Source organism: Plecotus auritus (genome assembly GCF_963455305.1).
Source record: "Plecotus auritus genome assembly, chromosome: 2".
Classification (NCBI taxonomy): Eukaryota; Metazoa; Chordata; class Mammalia; order Chiroptera; family Vespertilionidae; genus Plecotus; species Plecotus auritus.
Genome location: NC_137771.1, coordinates 140698723 through 140722649, shown reverse-complemented (window position 1 = coordinate 140722649; position 23927 = coordinate 140698723). Strand labels below are relative to the sequence as shown.

The window sequence follows — 23927 nt, the reverse complement described above, 5'->3', positions numbered from 1 at the left end:
AGAATAATATACAGAGATCCAACAGCAGACTAGAGGATCGCAAGAATCAAGTCAAAGATTTGAAATACAAAGAAGTAAAAAACACTCAACTGAAAAAGCAAAAAGAAAAAAGAATCCAAAAATGTGAAGATAGTGTAAGGAGCCTCTGGGACAACTTCAAGCTTACCAACATCAGAATTATGGGGGTGCCAGAAGAAGAGAAAGAGCAAGATACTGAAAACCTATTTGAAGAAATAATGACCAAAAACTTCCCCTACCTGGTGAAAGAAATAGACTTACAAGTCCAGGAAGCACACAGAACCCCAAACAAAAGGAATCCAAAGAGGACCACATCAAGACACATCATAATTAAAATGCCAAGAGCAAAAGACAAAGAGAGAATATTAAAAGCAGCAAGAGAAAAACAGTTAGTTACCTACAAGGGAGCACCCATACGACTGTCAGCTGATTTCTCAACAGAAACTATGCAGGCCAGACGGGAGTGGCAAGAAATTTTCAATGTGATGAATAGCAAGAACCTACAACCAAGATTACTCTACCCAGCAAAGCTATCATTTAGAATTGAAGGTCAGATAAAGAGCTTCACAGATAAGAAAAAGCTAAAGGATTACATCACCACCAAACCAGTATTATATGAAGTGCTGAAAGGTATTCTTTAAGAAGAGGAAGAAAAAGAAAAAAGGTAAAGATAAAAATTATGAACAACAAATACATATCTATCAACAAGTAAATCTAAAAATCAAGTGAATAAAAAATCTGATGAACAGAATAATCTGGTGAAGATAATAGAATCAGGGGCACAGAAAGGGAGTGGACTGACAACCCTTGGGGGAAAGGGGTGTGGGGACTGTGGGAAGAGACTGGACAAAAATCATACACCTATGAATGAGGACAGTGGTGGTGGGGGGGGTAAGGGCATGGGGTGGGGTGGGAACCGGGTGGAGGGGAGCTATGGGGGGAAAAAAGAGGAACAACTGTAATAATCTGAACAATAAAGATTTAATAAAAAAGTAACTTTCAAATCTAATTATTGCTAAATAGCAAAATATCCATGTTAGCTAATCTATACCTCAAGATTAAAATCTTATTTTTATAACCTTTTTGATACTATATAAAAATTCTCATATGTAATGGAGCCATACTGCTAGTGAGGAATGGCAAGGAACTCATAATTACAGTACTAGGTAGCTCCCATGTGTCAGGCCTGTGCTTGAGCACTGTAGAGTTATTTTTACCATAAGTAATCCTAAAATCCCTGTACAAAATGATGCTTATTTCCATTTTAGAGATGAGGAAGACTGAAGAACGTCATATAACATAGCACGTGTCTAGTAGATAGAAAAGTCAGGGTTCTATCCCAGGTTGTCTGATTCCAGACACAGGCTGTGTCTTTATGATACCAAAAGACATGAATTTCCTGTTAAATTATATAACCACTGAGAAAAAGAAAAGTAATTATGAATTGAAAATTTGATGATATTAAAATAAGAGGAAAATAACTATTTGATAAGACTTTTATGTTCAACTGATTATGTCTGTACCCTACAGAAATAGCACGTCAATAAATAAAGTGATGTTGATTGTAGCATTATGAGGCTTAAAAAGAAACAAACAAAAACCTCAAAAAGCCTTAAAGGTATTAAATACATTCCAAGGATTCCTGGGGCTATGCTATATTCCAAATTTATGAAAGTAAAATTGAAAAATTTCTGCTGAAATTCAAGTTACAAAAGACTACATTTTAAGGCATCATGAATAAAAACATAAGTTAGCAAACTAATGAGTAAAAACCATGAGAAACCCATGATAAATACTGCATTTGCAGACAAAAAAAAATATTTTGTGTGAAAATAATCATGACAGGGGAGAAACCAAGATGGCGACATAGGTAAGCACCTAAACTGCTGCCTCGCACAACAATTTCAAAACTACAACTAAAAGACAGAACAGACACCATCCAGAACCACAGGAAAGCTGGCTGAGTGAAAATTCTACAACTAGAAGGAAAGAGAAAAGCTCACAGAGAATTGGAGGTACGGCAAAGGGTCTTTGTGCGCGCAGAGGGAAGGGCGGCTGAGAGCCTGGCTGACTTTCTCTGGCGGAAGGGGGAAGGAAGTCCCCAACCGCACTGAACCTCAGTTCTGACTGCACTGAACCCCAGCTCCGGGCAAGCCTCTGGGGACCCACGCTCTTACGGGGGGAGTCTGGACTCTCGGGCGGAGACTCAGGAGCCAGGGAAGGCAGAGGTCTGAAGGAGCACGCGTGCCAGTGTGCACAAAGGCTGCGGAGGTTGCCACAGGCTTTCCCAAGTGGAAGGGAGTCAGAGGCTCGTGACTGCACTGAGCCCCAGTTCTGACTGCACTGAACCCCAGTTCCAGGCGAGCCCCTGGGGACCCACGCTCTTGTGGGGGGAGTCTGGACTCTCGGACGGAGACTCGGGAGCTGGGGAAGGCAGAGGTCTACCAGTGCGCGCAAGGGCAAGGCTGACGAGAAACCAAGACTGTCTGCTCCGCCCTGAGACTCCACCCCATCCAAGCTGAGCACAGAGGCTATTGCAATTTGGCAAGTCTAATCCTATAAGGCTGTCTCCAGCACCGAACTTCTCCCAGCATAGACACAGGTGATCCTCACAGCCAACTGGCCTGCAGGTCAATTCCTCTCAGTGATACCAACAACAATAAAGACTTAATTACAACAAGGCTGTACACACAGTCCACAAAGGGGTGCACCAAGAGTGTCCACCTCAGGTTAACTGGGGAGGCCGACCCACTGGGCCATATAGGAAAACTAGCACACAAATTTACCCTACCAACTCAGGGAAGCAGTGAAAATGCGGCGTCAAAGAAACAGATCACAAACGAAAGAAATGGAGGAAAACAAACGACTGGATATAGAATTCAAAACCACGGTTATAAGGCTTTTCAAGAATATCCTAGAAAAGGCTGATAAATATAACAAGACCCTCGAAGATATGAAAAAGGACCAACTAGAAATTAAACATACACTGACTGAAATAAAAAATATTATACAGAGACCCAAAAACAGACTAGAGGAACACAAGAATCAAGTCAAAGAATTGAAATACAAAGAAGCAAAAAACACTCAACCGAAAAAGCAAAAAGAAAAAAAAAAAATCCAAAAAGTTGAAGATAGTGTAAGAAGCCTCTGGGACAACTTCAAGAATACCAACATCAGAATTATGGGGGTGCCAGAAGAAGAGAGAGAGCAAGATACTGAAAACCTATTTGAAGAAATAATGACCGAAAACTTCCCCTACCTGGTGAAAGAAATAGACTTACAAGTCCAGGAAGCACACAGAACCCCAAACAAAAGGAATCCAAAGAGGACCACACCAAGACACATCATAATTAAAATGCCAAGAGCAAAAGACAAAGAGAGAATATTAAAAGCAGCAAGAGAAAAACAGTTAGTTACCTACAAGGGAGCACCCATACGACTGTCAGCTGATTTCTCAACAGAAACTATGCAGGCCAGACGGGAGTGGCAAGAAATTTTCAATGTGATGAATAGCAAGAACCTACAACCAAGATTACTCTACCCAGCAAAGCTATCATTCAAAATTGAAGGGCTGATAAAGAGCTTCACAGATAAGGAAAAGCTAAAGGAGTTCATCACCACCAAACCAGTATTATATGAAGTGCTGAAAGGTATTCTTTAAGAAGAGGAAGAAAAAGAAAAAAGGTAAAGATAAAAATTATGAACAACAAATACATATCTATCAACAAGTGAACCTAAAAATCAAGTGAATTAAAAACCTGAGGAACAGAATAATCTGGTGAATATAATAGAATCAGGGGCATAGAAAGGGAGTGGACTGATAATTCTCAGGGGGAAAGGGGTATGGGGGGTTCAGGAAGAGACTGGACAAAAATCATACACCTATGGATGAGGACAGTGGGGGGGGGGAGGTAAGGGCAGAAGGTGGGGAGGGAACCGGGTGGAGGGGAGCTATGGGGGGAAAAAGGAGAAACAATTGTAATAATCTGAATAAAGATTTATTTTAAAAAAATAATAATAATAAAGTTTTTTTTAAAAAAAGAAAATAATCATGACAGGTGAAAGAAGTAAAGTTATATATATTATACATGTATATCTTTTTTATTTAATAACTAGATTTACCTGATTCTGATGATGGCTGGTCTGTCTCATCTTCATTCTCCAACTGCTGTGTTAATGCTTCGTTATAATTTTCTATGGTTCCAAACTCATTGCTTTTTTGGCTACTGTCACTGATCTGGCTCTGTGTCTCCATCTGCTCACGCTCCATTTTATTTCTCAGGGGGCAAGCATCACAGTCTTTCTCCACATTTTGCCTCTTTTTCTCTCTTTCAAGTTTTTTTTCATTCTAACAAAAATGAAATATATCATCTTTAATATAACAGTTGTATCTATGATAGTTTTAAGGGGAAAATAAAATAATCCAAGAGCTTTCTGTACCTTCAGGGAACTGTGATATTTCCATTAAAATTATTTGTTAAAAACATCACTGAAACATACTAATTGCCAAACATTCAGAAAGCAGATTGTATAAAGGAATGAAACAACTACTACCAGTAATTCCACAATCTAGAGATGACCACTAGTTGGTGTATAATCACTAAAAGATGCTTCTCTTTGCCTACCGCACACGTACAGACATACACCACCCACAAACATACAAAAATGTGATAGATTGTTTCTCTCTATATACATATTTATGTATTTGTTTTTAAACAAAAAAAGAACTGAAGTTTTTAATTAAGTATATATTTTTTCTTAGAATAGTGCCTGACACTTCATAAAGTGTTAGCTATGATTACTTTCACCAATTACATTATCATTTTGAATTGTTATACCATAACTTATTTTACCAATTCCCAATCAATGAACTAAGAGGTTACTTTCAATTTTCACTATTAAAAAAAACACAGCTATTGAATTATTTAGAATAAATTCCTAACACTAGAATTGTTGGTAATGGCTAAGCACATTTTAAAATGTGACACACTACAAACTTCACTTCAGAAAAACTTATGTCAATTTACACCCTAGGCAAAAGGTTGAAACTAATAAATAAATGTTTTTACCTTAGTGTTGGTTTAACCTACCGATTTCAATACTGTTTATCACTATGAGGGTGAACTATTAAATACTGTTATTGCCATATTTCTTTTTCTTTAGGGAATTACCCATAGTAACCCAATATCCACTTTTCTATTTGATTATCATTATTTTCATAGTAATTTTTAAGATTCAATTTTTTGTCCTTTGTGTCTCAAATATTTTTCATTAGGGTTTGGTCACTGCCTATAACTTTGCAGAGAAGCTCTTAAAAAATGAAATATAGTAAGATCTATTTTTATTTCTTGACTTGTGGTTTGATTGTCCTGCTTTGAAAGTTTTTCTTCCTCCACATATATACAAATGTTTGTATTATGTGCTAGTAATTTTAAGGCTTATTTTTTTAAATACCTTTAAGTCTTCTGGGGTTTAATTTGGTATATACAGTGTTTATTAATTTTACTTTCTTCAAAATGATTATTCAGCTGTCCCAAAATCCTCTTCTCCCACATTTGAAATGTCACCTTTATCTTATACAAATAGCTCAGACATAATTATGTTTATAGCATGTTTACCAATGTTCCATTAGTCTCTCTGTCCTGGAACCAATACCTCACCAGTTTTATTATTTGTGATAAAAATAAAAGGAATGTGAGGTGCTTCTCTAAAATACAAACATTTTGAAATTTTGTGGAAAAAAGGAGAAAATATACTTGGTATATAATAGACTACAAGTAATTGGTTTTCATTTGTTTCATATATTTACTGATCATCTTCTTAAAATTATTGTAGTTTAATAGCATAATAAGTGCATGTTCCCCACACCACTAATTAATTCAGGGATTTTCAATATAAGATATTGTTTACATCTTTATTCAGTGAAAAATACAATGTTGGTAGAAGTACTAAGGCCTTTTCTAAGTAACCATCTATAATTCTATAATAATAAAAGCATAATATGTTAATTAGACCTGACAGCCAAACGACCTTCCGCACGACCTTCTCGACAAAGCCGTGGCTTCAAGGACCGAACCCCTTGCATGAATTTCGTGCATAGGGCCTTTACTGGTACTATAAAATTGGTCATCATTTACAAGGTGAGCTTTATTACACACATAAATAAATGTTTCAAAGTGAAAAGTGAAAGTTGATTTCCCTCTTCTTCATCAATATTTTTAAAGAGCACAAAAGAAAACTTGGCAAAATAATATTTAATAGGATGGAGACAAAAGTTATTAAGACAACTTTGCTGTACTTAGAAAAGCACACAGTTAAATGCAATGGGATTAATAAAAAGACTAAGTACCATTAACCTTCTGGTACCTAAGAAACTTAAATACAAATAGTTCATATTACCAATTAATTTGCAAAATAAAGGAATACCAAAACTAACCAATCATCTCCTTACCTACGGAGCTGCCTCCCTCCTCAGCAGCAGCCCCAGGAAGAAACAATCATCCACCTTTCCAGATGAGCACCTGTGTGGAAGGAGGCAGTGACAGGGGAAGAGGAATGGAGAACATGCAGGCAGTGGGACCAATAAACCAACTGCCACATTAAGCTCTGGTGAATGGAGGGGAAGTTGAGGAAGCTCTGCCTCTGAGGCGGCCTGGCTGCTGAGGGCAATTAAAGTAGGTCTAACGCAAATTCTCTGTCGAAAATGTAAACAAAGACACAAATACGCACGCGCGCGCACACACACACACACACACACACTTAACTTCTTCATGATTATAATCTACAAATTAATTTTGGTAAAATTTCTGATAATTAAAATAAAAAATAAATCATATTCACATATAGAATCCTATCTAATAAAAGAGTAATATGCAAATTGACCATCACTCCAACATGCAAGATGGCCACCCCCATGAGGTCAAAGATGGCTGTCCCCATGTGGACACAAGATGGCTGCCACAAGATGGCAGGCAGGGGAGGGCAGTTAGGGGCAATTGGGCCGGCAGGGGAGGGAACTTGGGAGGGTCCAGGCCTGCAGGGGAGGGCAGTTGGGGAGACCAGGCCTGCAGGGGAGGGCAGTTGGGGATGACCAGGCCTGCAGCGGAGGGCAGTTGTGGGGGGACCGGGCCAGCAGGGGAGGGTAGTTTTGGAGGGGGGACCAGGCTGCAGGGGAGGGCAGTTAGGGATGACCAGTGCCAGCAGGGGAGGGCAGTTGGGGGGACCAGGCCTGCAGGGGAGGGCAGTTGGGGGTGACCAGGCCTGCAGGGGAGGGGAGTTAGGGGCAATTGGGCTGGCAGGGGAGCAGTTAGGCGTCAATCAGGCTGGCAGGGGAATGGTTAGGGGGTGATCAGGCTGGCAGGCAGAAGTGGATTGGGGCAATCAGGCAGGCAGGCAGGCAGGCGCGTGGTTGGGAGCCAGCAATCCTGGATTATGAGAGGGATGTCTGATTGGAGAGAGTGCAGGCTGGGCTGAGGGACACCCCCCACCCCCGTGCCTGAATTTCGTGCACCGGGCCTCTAGTTTATTATAATTTCAAACACTCTTAAGTATCCTGGGTAAACAATTAGAAATTCATTTATGCATCTAAACATTACTGTAAAGAGATGATAGTAACAGCAATACAGTGACAAAGAGACAATGTAAATAAAAGTAAATATATTACTACCATCTGAAATAAATGCCAAAAAATGATTTATCAGAACAGTAACTATTACAGTTGCTACATTCAATCTTCATTTTCATTCTCAGTGAATTCTGAAGTCACCTTTCCTGTTTATGCTAGATCTGAAGATAAATTTGAAGAGGATGAAAAAGCAGCAAATCTTAACCTATCTCTCCCACTTAATTTTTTTTTAGAAATAATGGTAATTGGCCTCTGGTGAAATACTTACTTCTACCTCCCTACCTCCTTTCCCAATTCCCTGCCAACTTTAAAACTTACAATATAAAAATCACATTTGCCACCATCCATACCTCAATGATTACAGTTGCTATCGGCTGGAAAGGATTAACAATAATTGGTTCTGGATCCACCTCAGCCAGACCACTGGTTCCATCGAGTTCAGCCTGCTCTCGCTCTCTTTGTTCTCTATTGTTTGAGGAGAAAAAATTGTAATTCCTGAGAAAATGCTGAACCATGTTTAAGAATACTTGAAATAGTTTTAAGGCTATTAAATTTAGTAATTTAAACATCTGGATATGGCTTTAAATTACTGAGAGATTTTCAGAAATCCTTATGCAGTTTACAGGCCTCTACCCCTCTGTAAAGATTATTCATTTGACTTTTTAAAAGATAGAAATGACAAAAATAGCATTCCCTATGACTGATTGCTTAATGTCAACAGTGCATATTAATTATCCTATATGGTAAGTTATTATATTTATCAATTTACTAATTACCATCCCAAACCAATGCTGTCTTCTTCACTGATGTTAACATAAATGAGTCCTCTTGTTAACCTTCTTCTCAAGGGTTGTGTCAAATTACTTATCATATATGAACTAGATAATGACTGCTGCTTTGCATAATAGAAGAGGCTATAAAGATAAGTTGCACTATATCACTTATATTAAGTATTTCCATATTTGTTACTATTGAAACATTTACTATCTCTGTGACTTTTAATGTTGCCCCATACATGAAGAGTAATTAAGTTATAAACAAGTAGCTGGTGACTTAGTGTAGATCTGCAACTGGGCTGCAAGTATAGTACAGCAATGTGAATGTTCATTACTATGACATTTATTAATTATGTCCTCTGATGGAAAGATCTATCCTTTCATTCTGAACATAGCAAGCCAAGATTTAGAGGTCTGCAATTTACGACCTCTGTGACCTTGGACATGTATCTGGATCTTTGAATGACAGTTTTCCCAGGTGGATAAAAATATCTACTTCATAGGGTTGTTTCAGCTAAAGTAATATATGTGAAAGCACTTACAGGACTGTAATTGTTAATAATGTTACTAATTTATTAGCAAGCAGTTTCAGGTATCTAGTATTATAATACTATTTTCAGATACCAACAATAATTTTTTTACAGTTCTTCAAAAATATCTGAATCTTTAAGATTGGATTTAATGAAGTAAAAAAGTGTTTTTTTGTAATAACTCCTCTCTAAATGCCAATTTACTTTTAATTATGGAGACTGTGCTCAACAGGAGACGCCTTAGACCACACATAGTATGGCTAGGAGAAAGGAGGAAAGGGGAATGGGTATTAGAAAAGGCTGCCATCACATGACCTAGAACATCTTTATGGAAAAGGTAAGAACTTGGGGTGGGGGGGGGTGGGGGGTGGGAATGACTAACATCAGATTTCTTTTATCCAGCTCAATATTTTTTGTTCTTTTTTTTTGTTTTCTTAATGGAAAAAAAGCAAAGGAGTCTTCAGAAAAGTATGGCCATATATTTTATTTTTATAAGTATATAAAAGGTAGAACTACATTAATGATTGGTTTACTGAGCTTTATATCATGAAAATATACAGTAGGAGAGAATACCAAATTTCTCACAGGAACTAAAACCTCATATCAGTATCAAGAGAGATCCTAAATAAATGATCTGCTCATGTTATTGCGCACTTGGCAATGCGGAGTTATCTCTACAAGTATTTCTTTCCTTGAAGTCCTACCTCTAAATTAAATGAAAGATACCTTTAATCAGTGGATTTCCTTTCAGTGTAAGAAAATACCTCACAGAGGCACCACCAAGGGCAGTTTAGTGGGTTCATGTCTACTAGGCTGCAAGTATGTTAGACTTAGAGCATATGGAAGGCTAATATTTCTTAGGTAGATGGAAGACAACTTTAGATCTTGCAAGAGCTCACTTAAATATCTTTTAATTTCTCCCCTCCCCTACTATGCAACTATCTAGTTGGAAAAAAAAAAAAAGAGAAATCTTGGGATAAAGTACTAAATTTGACTTTTAATCAAATATGAGTACTTTTTCACAGCATTAAGGTTATTTGAAGTGATTCTGTGGTAGAATTTATGAAATCATTGTTTTTTAATTCAAAGTTTGCTAAATTTAGTTTAAAAGTTTCCTTTCAGGAAATATATTTTTAAAATAATTTGAAAAATATATTTTAAAAACCCGAGACAGTATAATTTAGTTTATTTTGTGAGAAAACTAGTGTTGAAGATCAGATTTTGCTTCAGTTGATTGATCCACTATCAGCTTGCCTTCTGTCTTTGCTGAGATTAAAAGAGGGTTTCTCAATAATTGACAGTGGACTCAATAATTCTCTGTTGTAGGGGACTGTCCTGTGTAGCGCTAAATGTTGAGCAGCTTCCTGGTCTCTACCCACTGGATGCCAGTAGCACTCCACCTCGTCCCCAGCTGTGACAAGTAAAAATGTCCCTAGACATTGCCAAATGCCCTCTGAGAAGCAAAATCAGCATACTGATTGAAACCCACCACAATAAGAAATAAGAGATAAAAATTTTAAATCTCTTAGAAATAATAAATACATAAGGAATAAATTTAACTACCATAATACCACCAGGTAAAGTAGAATCCTACCGCCCAAACTTGTATAGAGAAAGATCCATAAAAACAGAAAATTTGTATAGTGTCTTCCCTCAGACATAAAAAAGAAACTGAATAGACAGAACTAAGAAATTATTCATAAAATTGTGGTGTTTTTTGTTTGTTTTTACGTTTCAAATGCACTGTGATACAAAATTAATCTACTTACCTTTCTTCTCGTAATTTTCGCACTCGTTCAGCCCTTTCTCGTTTCTCTTGTTCCTCAAGAGCACGTTGTTCTGTTGTGTCCTTTTGGATGCGTTCATTTAAGGCATCAAAGTCTCTTGCAATGATATCTAACAGCCAATAAAGGCCTTTTTTAATGGACTTGTCAATTTTCTTTCCAGATCCCAAGATTGCTGAACAAGGTTCCTAAAAAACACCAATTTATTTGGCTTAAACATTAAAACTAAAAGTTCTCCACAAAAATCTACTCAAAAACCATTAAGTATAATTATTGGTAAATCAAAATTAAACCATTAAATTAATGATATAAAGCACCTGCTTATTTAACTCACAAAACATACCACTGCGATGACCACTAACATTAGTACACAGGAGCTGAAATATTTCAAGTACAATATGTGTAAGCTGTGAGAGATACTATAACACAGGAAGTCAACAGTGCCAGTTAAAACAAACTCAATGGAAGACAAAAATCAAACTTCCAGTCCTTAAGGAATTAATAGCAGTAATCATCTTTTAAGACTGACAGTCTAATGTCTCCATATTCTGAAACCAGAATACTTCAATCTTCTGCCCATCTTTCTTAAGATTAATAACTCTACTGATAAGATTTTTCAAAACTCATTGCAAACCTCTCGTATGTTTAAATTTTGTATTTATATGTTTTCTTTACCATTTAAAAAATTTGCCTGGTTGGCATGGCTCAGTGGTTGAGCATCAACCTATGAATCAGCAGGTCATGGTTTGTCGATTCCCTGTCAGGACACATGCCCATGTTGTGGGCTCAATCCCCAATAGCAGGAGTGTAGGAGGCAGCCAATCAATGATTCTCTCTTTCTCTCTCATCATTGATGTTTCTTCTCTCTCCCACTCCCCTCCGCTCTGAAATCAATAAAAATATATTTTAAAAAAATTATAGCTTGTCAGCAAGTCCTGTCAGCACTATCTTAAACAAAAAGCAAATCTAGAGTCTTTGAAATCTCAAAAGACAGTTTATGGAAGTCAATAACAACTAAACAAATATTACTAACCTATATAATAAAGATGTAATATGCCTAATGACCTACCACGTAACGACCGGACCATGGATCAGCAGGAAGGTGGGGCAGCAAGCTACAAGCGGGCGGAGGAGAGCTACAGGAGGGGGCAGGGCATCAAGCTATGAGGGGGAATGGAGGGAGTTACAGGAGGGCAGGGCAGCAGGTGGAGAGCTACTGGAGGGCAGCAGTGAGCTACTGGCGAGCTACTGGTGCACGGATTTGTGCGCAGGCTACTAGTATTAAATAATAGCAACAAAACAGTGAGAATGTGATTTCCTGGGTAAAAAAAAAAAGCTCTTTTAAAACACTAATACATTATTTTGTTAGCTATCTGCCACCTAATTGCCTTTCACCTTTACAAAAACTAAGTTATACAGAACACATTTCATAGGAAAAAAGGAAAACAAACCCCAAAACTTACTATCTGACATAGGCACTTGTGTTCATTGACCATTTTTTCCAGAGACAGACATTCAATCACATCAGCTTCTCCTAAAGCCCCTTCCTTGTCTTGTTTATTTGCCAACCTATAGAGATATAAAGTATTTTTATAGCAAATATGTAATCAGACAGCCATTTAAAAATATTTTCACCATGTTCTCATCCCAGAGTTTTAAACCTACTGACTATAGAATATACTGGTTTAAGAGAGTACTACAAAATCTATTTCACCATTTTTTCCTTTATTTTACAGCTAAAATAAGTTCGTAAGAATTGACCTAAGAAAGAGAAGTCAGGTAGGTTAAGAAAACAAGCAATAGGTCAATAGGCCAACAAGATAGAAACAAACTATTTTTCATAGCCCTCAGCCATCAGTTCTAATTTTCACATTATGTGTTTATCTTCTTAAAATACATGCATCATGATCCAAATACCTTTATCTATGTCCTTATCTTCTGAAAATACAAAATATTCATGTTTTAAATACTCAAATGTTCATTCTGAGCTTGTAATATTTGAGTTCATCTGTATTTCCAGTGTGTGAATGTGTCCGCATAAATCATGCAATTTACTGGAGAGGTGGGGCTGCTTCTATCTCATTTATTTTGCAAAGCACTACACATAAAGAACATTATATTCAATTAGAAACAAACTGGGAAACAACAAAATGAAAAACACCAAAAGTTCTTTATATATATATATATATATTTTATTGATTTCAGAGAGGAAGGGAGAGGGAGAGAGAGAAACATCAATGATGAGGGAGAATCACTGATCTGCAGCATCCTGCATGTCCCAAACTGGGGATCAAGCCTGCAACTCAAGCATGTACCCTTACTGGAAATCAAACTGTAACCTCCTGGTTCATAGGTTGATGCTCAACTACTGAACCATGCCAGCCGGACCAAAACAAGTTCTTAAAAAAAAAAAAGTTATCACAAAATAACACAATTTGTTATCAGATAGCAGAGGTCAAAAAGTTTAATAACACACTGTCTTGGTCAGGGTTTGATAGGTATTTCAGGTGAAAATATATTACTTAATAATTATATAGAACAATAAATCTAATGAACCCTTATCACCTATCTTTAAAAATTATCCACATGGCCCGGCTGGCATGGCTCAGTGGTTGAGTGTCGACCAATGAACCAGGAGGTCACGGTTCAATTCCCAGTCAGGGCACATGCCTGGGTTGCTGACTCAATCCCCAGTGGGGGTTGTGCAGGAGGCAGCCAATCAATGATTCTCTCTCATCACTGATGTTTCTATTTCTATCTCTTTCTCCCTCTTCCTTGCTCTTTAAAAAAAAAATATATATATATATATATATATATATATATATATATATATATATAATTTTAAAAATTATCCACATTGTGCTGGTTACTTTGAAGGCATCTAGTTGTACCATTTAGTGATGTAAAACGGATCAGTGGATTCAGCTGGAGTCAGCCTGATTCAGCCAAAATTCTTCCATCTAATGAATTTAGCATCCACTGATGACCTTTGCTAAATTCCATTATTTTATAAGAGCTTATAAAATCATGACTTTTCTAGTTCTATATTCCTTTTGCATTTACTGGCTGAATTTTTGATAAAAAGTGAGCTTTCATCAACTACTTGCTAACTCTTACTTATACAATTCAGAGAAAAGTCAAGGTAAATGTTTGATCCTTTGGCTTTATTTCCTAATTTTCATAATAATAAATTGATGCTCTATCTACCTCCAAAGGTGATCAAGTTGCTTTTTTTGGTTTGTGTGGCATATCATTATTAAATAGATTTTTAAAATATATTTATATTTCAATATATTGTAGTTACTTTTTAAAGATTTTTTTCATTGATATTGTGAGAGAGAGATGAAAGGGGAGGGAGACAGGAAGAAACATTGATGTGAGAGGGAAACATTGATCAGCTGCCTCTCACACTCCCCATATGAAGATTGAGTGGTGAGAGGGGGATTATTTTTGAGGCTCAAAGTTACACAATTTGGTCAGTGGGAATCCCCATGGTATTGCCTTCTGTGTTCTTCCCGTACAACTCCGAGTTTTTGATATTTTCTTGTAAGAAACAATATTCCAGACCTGGAATCATCCATTTCCCTAAGGAGCCCTTGTTCCTTTCAGTGAGGACTGATATTTTAAAGACCACAATCTGGGTGCTATGAACATTTATTGCTATTGCCTTGCCATTGTTTTCTAAACCCTTTTTCAATGGACAAAGCTGGGGGGGGGGGGTAGTTTTTTTAAGAAAGAAAAATTTAAATCATGAGCCCATATTGATTTTTCCATTTTTAATAAAATATTATCAAACTTTTACTTAACCTCTTAAATTGTATCACTTTTTTCTTATGCTGAAAACTGCAGTTCCTAATAACACTGACATTGGCTATTTGCTTTATCCAACAATATATGTTTCAACACAAGAATAATGATATCATTGTAATTAACTAGTTATGGGTAACTGGAAAGGAGCAAAGGAAAGGCTAAATATTAGAGGCATGCCCAATAAATAGGGAAGGTACTTACTTGCCTGTCAATCACACCTGGAGACAGGTCATTGGCCAGGATAGGTGTGGCCACTGCAGGTATGGGAAGATTTGAGATACCTAAGCTCCTAAACAAAGGAGTTTGCTCTCTTGCTTCTTGGTTCCTGCTCCTGGCTTGCAGGACTCTCATGGTCCTGCATTTGCCCACATGGTCCATGGCCATGTGGACCCCACACACAATGGACTAATGGACTGCAACTAGCCTCATGAAAAACCAGACCCAGCTCCAACATGGAACAGAAATTCTGGACACTGGCTTTGCTTCTAGCTCTCCTGAATCCTCAGCTGCACATTATCCAGGACTGGATTAAGGGAAATGGGACTTTGGAAACAGAGGGGTATAATTCCACACATATAAAGCTTTCTACCACATCTCATCCTCCTGTGAGTGCCTCCAGAAATGCTTATTCCAGCAGCAGCACTCCAAGAACCCCACTCCCAGTGTGGAGAAAAGACAATCCATACATTTCTCCGATAACAATGCCAATATTATTAAAGATTACTAAATGCAGGTTAAAATCTCTTTGTGATTATTCTTGTCTCTAAAATATATTCCATAAGAAATGCAGTCAAAATACTGAGTTTTAAATTACTTAAATAATCCCTCTCTGGTTACGACACCATCTAGATCAGGGGTGGGCAAACTTTTTGACTCCAGGGCCACAATGGGTTCTTAAACTGGACCGGAGGGCCGGAACAAAAGCATGGATGGAGTGTTTGTGTGAACTAATATAAATTCAAAGTAAACATCATTACATAAAAGGGTACGGTCTTTTTTTTTTATTTCAATAGTTTTATTCATTTCAAACATTTTAACAAGAATGTAAACACTAATTATTATAATTTGAAACTTCGAAAAATGGAGGAATCATAGCACAATAACATACCTTATATAGAAGATGGCAAAGGCAAAATAAAATTGCCTAACAAAGGAAAGGTACAAAAGCCTTTCAAATTAAACTTAAATATAATAAAATAATTTAAAACTAAAACAAATAGAAAAGAACAAAATGTGTAAACAGTAAATTAAACATTTTCTTTAGTGCAACTTCCAAATTATGCCCGGGACGTCGATGTAGATGGCAATGTAGACTGGGTTGAAAGGTTTTTGGTCTTTAAAACATCAACTTCAGTGGGAACAGTGTTGTTGGTCTCCTTTTTAGCTAATGCTCTGATACTGTGCTCTCCAGGGGCGTGTCTCCCTACATCACCAGGATAACATGTCTATGCATTCCCAGGGTGATGTCGGGGGGACGAGTCCGCGGGCATTACAAGGAGCCTCTGGAAGATTGAGAGGTTGTTCCTTCTACTGAATGGGCGGATATAAATCCGCCCACTCAGAAGAAGGAGCTGCGGCCGTGTTTCCCGACGTTGCCATGTTAACAGTGCTGCTGGTGAAGGAGCGGAGGGGAGAGCAAGAGAACTCTCCGCTCTTTCGGCTCCGCGGGCCTGGTAGAACAGCCTAACGGGCCGGATCCGGCCCGCCGGCTGTAGTTTGCCCACGGCTGATCTAGATATATAGCTAGGTTCACTTTTTCAGGCTGCTTTTGCTTTTTAGTTTTATTTTAAGACTGAATTTCTAAAACATTTATGTGGTTCCAAAGTCAAAACTATAAAAACAAAGTACAATCAAAAGTACTAGTATTACCCAACTCGGTCCGTTTTCCTCTTTCTATTCCATCCATTCTCCTATAAGTAACCCTTTTCATTCCTTTTTAGTTCAACCCCCCCACCCATTATTTCTTTTTGAAAATACAAACATGTGTTTGTGGAAAACGATAAAGGTCACAATTTGGGCCCTATAGATATTCACGGCTATTGACTGGATGGGAGATGTTTGTGTATGTGTGTCTCCATACTCCCTTTCTTTCTCAAAAACTAGAATGTTATATATACTCTTGCTTTCCACCTTCTGTTTTTTTAAACAGTAAATCTTTTTTTTTTTTTAAGATTTTTTTTTTAAATGTATTTTATTGATATTTCACAGAGAGGAAGGGAGAGGGATAGAGAGCTAGAAACATCGATGAGAGAGAAACATCGATCAGCTGCCTCCTGCACACCTCCCACTGGGGATGTTCCGCAACCAAGGTACATGCCCTTGACCGGAATCGAACCTGGGACCTTTCAGTCCGCAGGCCGACGCTCTATCCACTGAGCCAAACCGGTTTTGGCATAAACAGTAAATCTTAAAAGTTTTACTGTTTAAAAAAAAAACCTGAAGTAATGTAAAGACATTTATTATATTCTTTTTTTAAAATATATTTTATTGACTTTTTACAGAGAGGAAGGGAGAGGGATAGAGAGTTAGAAACATTGATGAGAGAGAAACATCGATCAGCTGCCTCCTGCACATTCCCTACTGGGGATGTGCTGGCAAGCAAGGTACATGCCCTTGACCGGAATCAAACCTGGGACCCTTCAGTCCACAGGCCGACGCTCTATCCACTGAGCCAAACTGGTTAGGGCTATTATTATATTCTTTATAAATGAGTAAAATGCTCATAGGCTGTTTTATCATTTATTCATCAAGGCCCACTCTGAAGGAACTTTTGGGTTGTTTCCAGTGTTTTGTTTTCACAAGGAGTGAAATTACTGTGGGAACAAGTTATTTTTTATTTTGGGAACAGATTCCAGGAAGTAGGGATACTAAATCAAAGAATAAAGGCAAATGTCACTTTGATAAAAATTATACCAGTGCCCCTCCTCTTACCCTCAAATCACAAAAATCAGGCAGAAAAAAAAGGGACAGTAAAGAAATTTACTAATGTTAGAGACATTTTATTTCTAATTTTTCAAACAAATATTTCACTCTGGTAAAAATTAATTTTGAATTGTTATATTGATAAAATAAACTGCATAACATTGCAGCCCAACTTCAGTTTTCCTATATTGAAAACTCTGGAAAAAACTTATTTTAAAATAAGAATACCAGGTACAATAGCAAGAAAAGTGGGTGGAAGGTTTAAAGACAGGAGCTCTTTTCAGGCAGTTGTCGTTTTGAAATTCAGTGATTTTATGAGTGAAGCCCTTGGGATTTCCTAAAATAGAATAGAATTCAATCATTTTAAAGTAAATGGAACAAAAAGCTTTTACACCAAGCTTCTTTCCATTCCTATTTATTCTGAATTCTGCATATTAGCAAGTTTTGATACCTAAAAAAACAACAAAGAAACCTTTGTTTAATTACAACCCCCTTTTTATTAACTAATGTATTTTATATGTAATATAGAAATGGAATTACAGGACCTGTGCCAAATACTCTATGTAGGCAGTTTAACAAGGACTTCCTGTTACCAACTAGCTCCAATGAAAATGATCTTCCTTTAATCTAAAGAATGGGCGGTTAACTGGCAGAACCGGATTCTCCGGGTGTGAAGTAAGCAATTTGTTCTTCTCAGCAAAAGGACAACTTTATCTCTAACTTATTTGGCTTCATAATTTGGCTTTCAATTAAGTTAATGATATGAAAATGTACAGAAATTGCCAGTGAACTATAAGAGACAAATCATTTGATCAAAACGTTACAGATGACAGGTTTTCTTCTCAAAGGCAGGACTCCAACACCGCAGGTGGAAAAGCAACAAAAGGAACAAGACAAAGGTAATAAACCACTCTTTTCTGTTTTTTTAATGTGAGACACCTGTGGCCTGAAATTTGTGACATTTAAAAATAGCTCAACAGATAATTAAAATCACCTGTTTTGTTCAGATTTAGACCAGACTACCAGCAGCTGATATGCTCATATATATTGCTAATAAATTGAACAGGATCTGGGTTTAGAGATCTCAGAAATAGACAACCATAATAAAAATCAACTTCTTCTTTTAAGTCCTTTAAAAAAGAGCTTCTCATTTTGGAAACACGGGAAATTCAGATCCTATAAAAACAAACTTAAAATTCTTGCTTTTATAGACTGGTTATAAATTAGTCATACTGTGCTTGCTTTAAAGAACACTTAACATTGAATTCTGAAAAGAAGCTTATGCCCAAATGTGACACATATGTATAACCTTTAAAAAGTTAAGATAATTAATTTATTCATTGTTGTTTCCCAGAATATTTTAAAGTTAATCTGAGGAAATTAGAACATAATCTTGTACAAGGATCACTGTGAAATATCAAAATATTAACTTTTAAAATGTTTTAGCTAGTGTATTAAAAGTATGTAATTGTAAAACTTAATATATTTATAGTTGATTTGATAGTTTTACATTTTTAATTCAGAATCATTTAATTGTTACATATATAGGATGTCTAACACTTTCAAAATAAAGCAATATATATAGAGAGGCTTAACCAAAACACAGTTTATTTTCTGATATTTCTTCGAAGTTATTTTATAATTGTTACCAAAGTATGTATGCACAGCATACTTTCATCAGGTAAGTAAGAGTCTTAATATTTAAACAAGTCAGTTAACAATTAACTTACTTAAGCTATATTAAAGTAAAATAAAATAAAAAGGCCCTGAAGGACTGCATTACAAGAACATCATATAATTCAAACTGTGAGAAAATATATACAACTTGCAATATTTTTTTTTCTCATTTAAGTAGCCAAAGTGCTGACTATTCCAATAACATCAGCTCCTTTCACCTTGAACTAGGGAAATTCTTCAAGCTGGTCTCATTCACAAAAGCCAAAAATAAAATAAAATGCCTCATTTTATGTTAGATAAGAACTGGTTCTGGTTACATTTCTTGAAATATTTTATTTAATCAATATAGTAACTATAAAAAGAAAACATCTTTAAAAATCTATAAATCTATAATGTATCTATCCCAGGGTATATTTCTTAAAGCACTAGGTAATTTTTATTTATATTCCTGTTCCTGGAAATGTTCCCTGTCTGCATTAGGGTGGAGAAACTTTTATTTGAGTCATACAAGTTTACTTTTCTATTTCCCAGAACAAATTGTTGAAGTTGATTACCATGTTTATAAATTAATGTTCTTTCTTTTTACAAATATGTTTAACCTAAAAAATATAGTCAATTATTGACAGTACAATTCAAAACAGTATAGCAATATATTAAGTTAAACATGCTGAAAGATGATTCACATTTGAATAGAACTCTCCCAACATTAAGAAAATAAATTTATGGTATAGTAAAGATTGTGTAAAATGGTAGTCTCATCTATTTCACCCTAGCCTAAGCAATTAAATGATAACTGTGAGCTTTATATTTTATGTTCATGAATTTTGTCTCTTCTACCTTTTAAATTCTAATATGATTACATGTCTCACTTTGCCTAATATTCTATTTTATAAAGATATATGATTAAGCAATTAAATTGGATAGTTATACATGTAGTTATGAGTATGCAACTACTAGAAAATGCAATTTGCATACAGCATGTAAGTGCAACTGAGTATCTACATTAAGTCAATTTCTGCAGAAATGAACAAGGATTTGAGGAACATTCTGAATTATGTTAAATCTGCAAAGATAATCATTATGGCTCAGGATGGTTTAGCTCAGTGGGTGGAGTGTCAGCCTGTGGACCAAAGGGTTCTGGGTTCAATTGTGATCAAGGGCATGTACCTTGGTTGCAGGTTCCTCCCCGGCCCCGGCCCTGGCCCTGGCCCTGGTCGGGGCTCATGCAGGAGGCAACTAATCGATGTCTCATTTATGTTTCTTTCTGTCTTTCCCTCTCTCTTCCACTCTCCCTAAAAATCAATGGAGAACTATCCTTGGGTGAGGATTAACAACAACAAAAAAGATAATCATTATGACCTTCAGTCAAGATGAACAGAAAAGAAATTCTTCCCTCTTCTACATACAGAAGTGTTAATATGATCCTGAGAAAAGAAAGACAAATTTTAAAACTACATACTATATTTGAAGTAAAGAAATGTCCAAGTGCCAGAGATAAGGAGGGAACATACTTATAACCAAAGCAGAGAGCAGCAATTAAAGCAACTCCATGAGCTACTAAAAGCTGAGTTTTAGGGTTTTTTTGCATAATAGGGAACTAAAACTGAGCTTCCTAGATGAAGCATGAACCAGAAAAAATAGAACACAGTCTATAGACAGAGATAGGAAAATCTGTTGGTTTGTCCAGGATTACAACAAGAAGTGAGGGATCCACTCAGGCTATAAAAATTAGGCCCATATTTATACTGCCTGGGTTACTCCACGGTGCCCCAAAATGAGATAAGAATGTATCCCCATGCAGGGCATCCTATCTAATAAAAGAGTAATATGCAAATTGACCATCACTCCAACACACAATATGGCCGCTCCCATGTGGACACAAGATGGCCAGCAGGGGAGGGCAGTTGGGGGGAACCAGGCCTACAGGGGAGGGCAGTTGAAGGGGACCAAGCCAGCAGGGGAGGGCAATTAGGGGCAATCAGGCCGGCAGTGGAGCAGGTAAGCATCAATCAGACTAGCAGGGGAGTGGTTGGGGGTTATCAGGCTGGCAGGCAGATGCAGTTAGGGGCAATCAGGCTGGCAGGGGAGCAGTTAGGCATCAATCAGGCTGGCAGGGGAGTAGTTAGGGAGTAATCAGGCTGGCAGGCAGAAGCAGTTAGGGGCAATCAGGAAGGCAGGCAGGCAAGCAGTTGGGAGCCAGCAGTCCTGGATTGTGAGAGGGATGTCCGACTGCCCGTTTAGGCCCAATTGAGGGGTCCCAGATTGGAGAGGATGCAGGCTGGGCTGAGGGACACTCCCCCCCACCCCCCGTGCATGAATTTCATGCTCCGGGCCTCTAGTTCTTATATAATTCCCCACTGAAGATAAACTACTGATAAACTTCACTAAGTCCACTTGCCCACCACCAAGAGAAAAAGCTCGTGACTACAACAAAGATATTCATTCCTCAGAAACCAAAATAACCTAATAATGTAAAGGGTCTTTAACATAAATACCCTTTAACTATTCAAAGGAAATAAATGAAGACATGGGACCCATAAACCAAGATGAACATAGTATATAAACTTTATAGTTAATTTTACATAAACACCATTTACTATATTATGCATGCCATGATATAAAACCCTAAAAGGAAATGTTTTTCCTATAGTATCAGTAACATATAGAGATTCATATATAAAAAAAAAGATTCAACATATTTGCTTGTTTTTTTCTAGTCAAATTATTAAGATTAATGAATACAAAATACATATCAATATATTTTGAAGAGTTTCTTAAATTAACTTTTATTAAAATATGAAAGTATGGTACTCCTTCAGGAAACTCTTCTTCCACAGACAGGAACCCAGGGAAAGACAACCTTTACAAAGGTCAGAGTCAAATATCTTGGTTTCCACAATCAGTGACAGTAACATTCACCTTCCTAAAGTATTTTGTAAAGGTATACTGTGCTACAATATCAATTTGAAATATTCTATTTCTTGAAAGCAAAAAATTTAATCTATGATGTTTTAGAAAAATAGGATTTTGATAAAATTGGTCATTTATTTCTAATTTAAAAAAGAGAAAGATCTATCCAACCATAAAAATGTTAAAGTGGGTTGTTTCAGGATTTGTTCTAAGTCATACCACCAAAGAGAAAGTTGGAGACCTTGTAGTTTTTGAGAAATTTAAAGGTTTCTAGACACTTCTTAGCAGTTATATAAACATTTAGATATAACTTATTCTCATAAATGAAAAATCAAAATGTTTTGTTTTCATCCCCCTCATTGCTCATTTGAGTCTCCAATACTGTTACTCTTTTCTTTTTCCCATATTATCAGGATCACAAGTTCATTTAAAAAACAACAACAGTGCACAAACAGCATATCTACTATATACTTTGAAGCTATAAGAATTCATAGTTTCAGGTTAGTACAAGAATAGGAAACAGGCTCGGCTGGCATGGTCCAGTGGTTGAGCATTGACCTATGAACCAGGAGGTCACGGTTTGATTCCCAATTAGGGCACATGCCTGGGTTGCAGGCTTGATCCCCAGTGTGGGGCATGCAGGAGGCAGCAATCAATGATTCTCTCTCATCACTGACGTTTCTATCTCTCTCTTTCTCTCCCTTCCTCTCTGAAATTAATCCTATATAATAAAAGGGTAATATGCAAATTGACCCTAAAGGCAGAACTACCAAGAACGACTGGTCGCTTTGACATGCACTGACCACCAGGAGGCAGATGCTCAATGCAGAAGCTGCCCCTGATGGTCAGTGCGCTCCCACAGGGGGAGCTCTGCTCAGCCACAAACCGGGCTGATGGCTGCGAGCGCAGCAACGGTGGCAGGAGCCTCTCCCGCCTCCTCCACAGTGCTAAGGATGTCTGACTGCAGCTTAGAGCCGCTCCCCGCAGAAGGATGACTGATTGCCAGCTTAGGCCCGATCCCCCGGGGAGCAGGCCTAAGCTGGCAAGTGGACATCTCCCGAGGTCTCCCAGGCTGCCAGAGGGATGTCTGACTGGCAGCTTAGGCCCGTTCCCCCGGGGAGAGGGCTTAAGCCGGCAGGTCGACATCCCTCAAGGGGTCCCAGACTGTGAAAGGGTGCAGGCCGGGCTGAGGGACCCCCACCTGCAGTGCACAAATTTTCGTGCACCAGGCCTCTAGTACAAATATATTTTTTAAAAAGGAATAGGAAACAGAAATTTCTGTATGTAAATAGGAATGAAGTATACTTCACTTCCATCTATGTTATCTCAGCCTATGACTATGAGCTAAGGCACAAGAAATTATAACAATCCCAGTTTCTACATGATGTCAAGGATAGGATTCAAATTTTCTTAGAGACTTCCTGTGACATAGGTCTATGAGATCAGTACTAATTCCTTTTCCTCTTCTCAACTGTAAAGTGTTTAATTTGGTCTGATTAAAGATCCTAATAAAGCTGCAAACAACATAATTATTTTAGATCTGATATGCTCTACTACCTTCTTTCTGCAAGAACTTTTTCCTTTTAAACATAGTATTTGTAATAATACTAGAAGCCAGATGCATAAAGATTCGTGCAAGAATGTGCCTTCCTTTCCCTGGCCCCCGGAGCCGCCTCTCTACGCTCTGGCCCCGCCTACCCACACTGCCCAGAGGCCCTGTGTGGCTGGGGCCATGGCGATGATGCAAGCGTCCCGGCCCTAGCCACTCAGCACCTGCATATGCAAATTAACCCGCCATCTTTGTTAATTTGCATGCTCACTCCTGATTGGCTGGTGGGCGTCACAAAGGTACAGTCAATTTGCATCTTTCTCTTTT

At 37.5% G+C, this 23927-nt stretch overlaps 1 protein-coding gene across 2 annotated transcripts in view; it reads right to left on the bottom strand.

Annotated features, from left to right (window-relative positions):
* The window catches only part of ARL13B (ARF like GTPase 13B), a 94769-nt gene that overhangs the window by 13999 nt on the left and 56843 nt on the right, over positions 1–23927 (bottom strand). For both annotated transcript variants that reach the window (XR_013959989.1, XM_080657298.1), the window contains exons 4-7: positions 12196–12301; positions 10718–10920; positions 7993–8107; positions 4141–4366 (exon numbers count right to left, since the gene is read on the bottom strand). Coding sequence is in view for 1 of the 2 variants with exons in the window: in XM_080657298.1 (XP_080513424.1) it covers positions 4141–4366; positions 7993–8107; positions 10718–10920; positions 12196–12301 (650 nt within the window). In the remaining variant the exon portion in view is untranslated. The remainder of the gene's footprint in view (positions 1–4140; positions 4367–7992; positions 8108–10717; positions 10921–12195; positions 12302–23927) is intronic.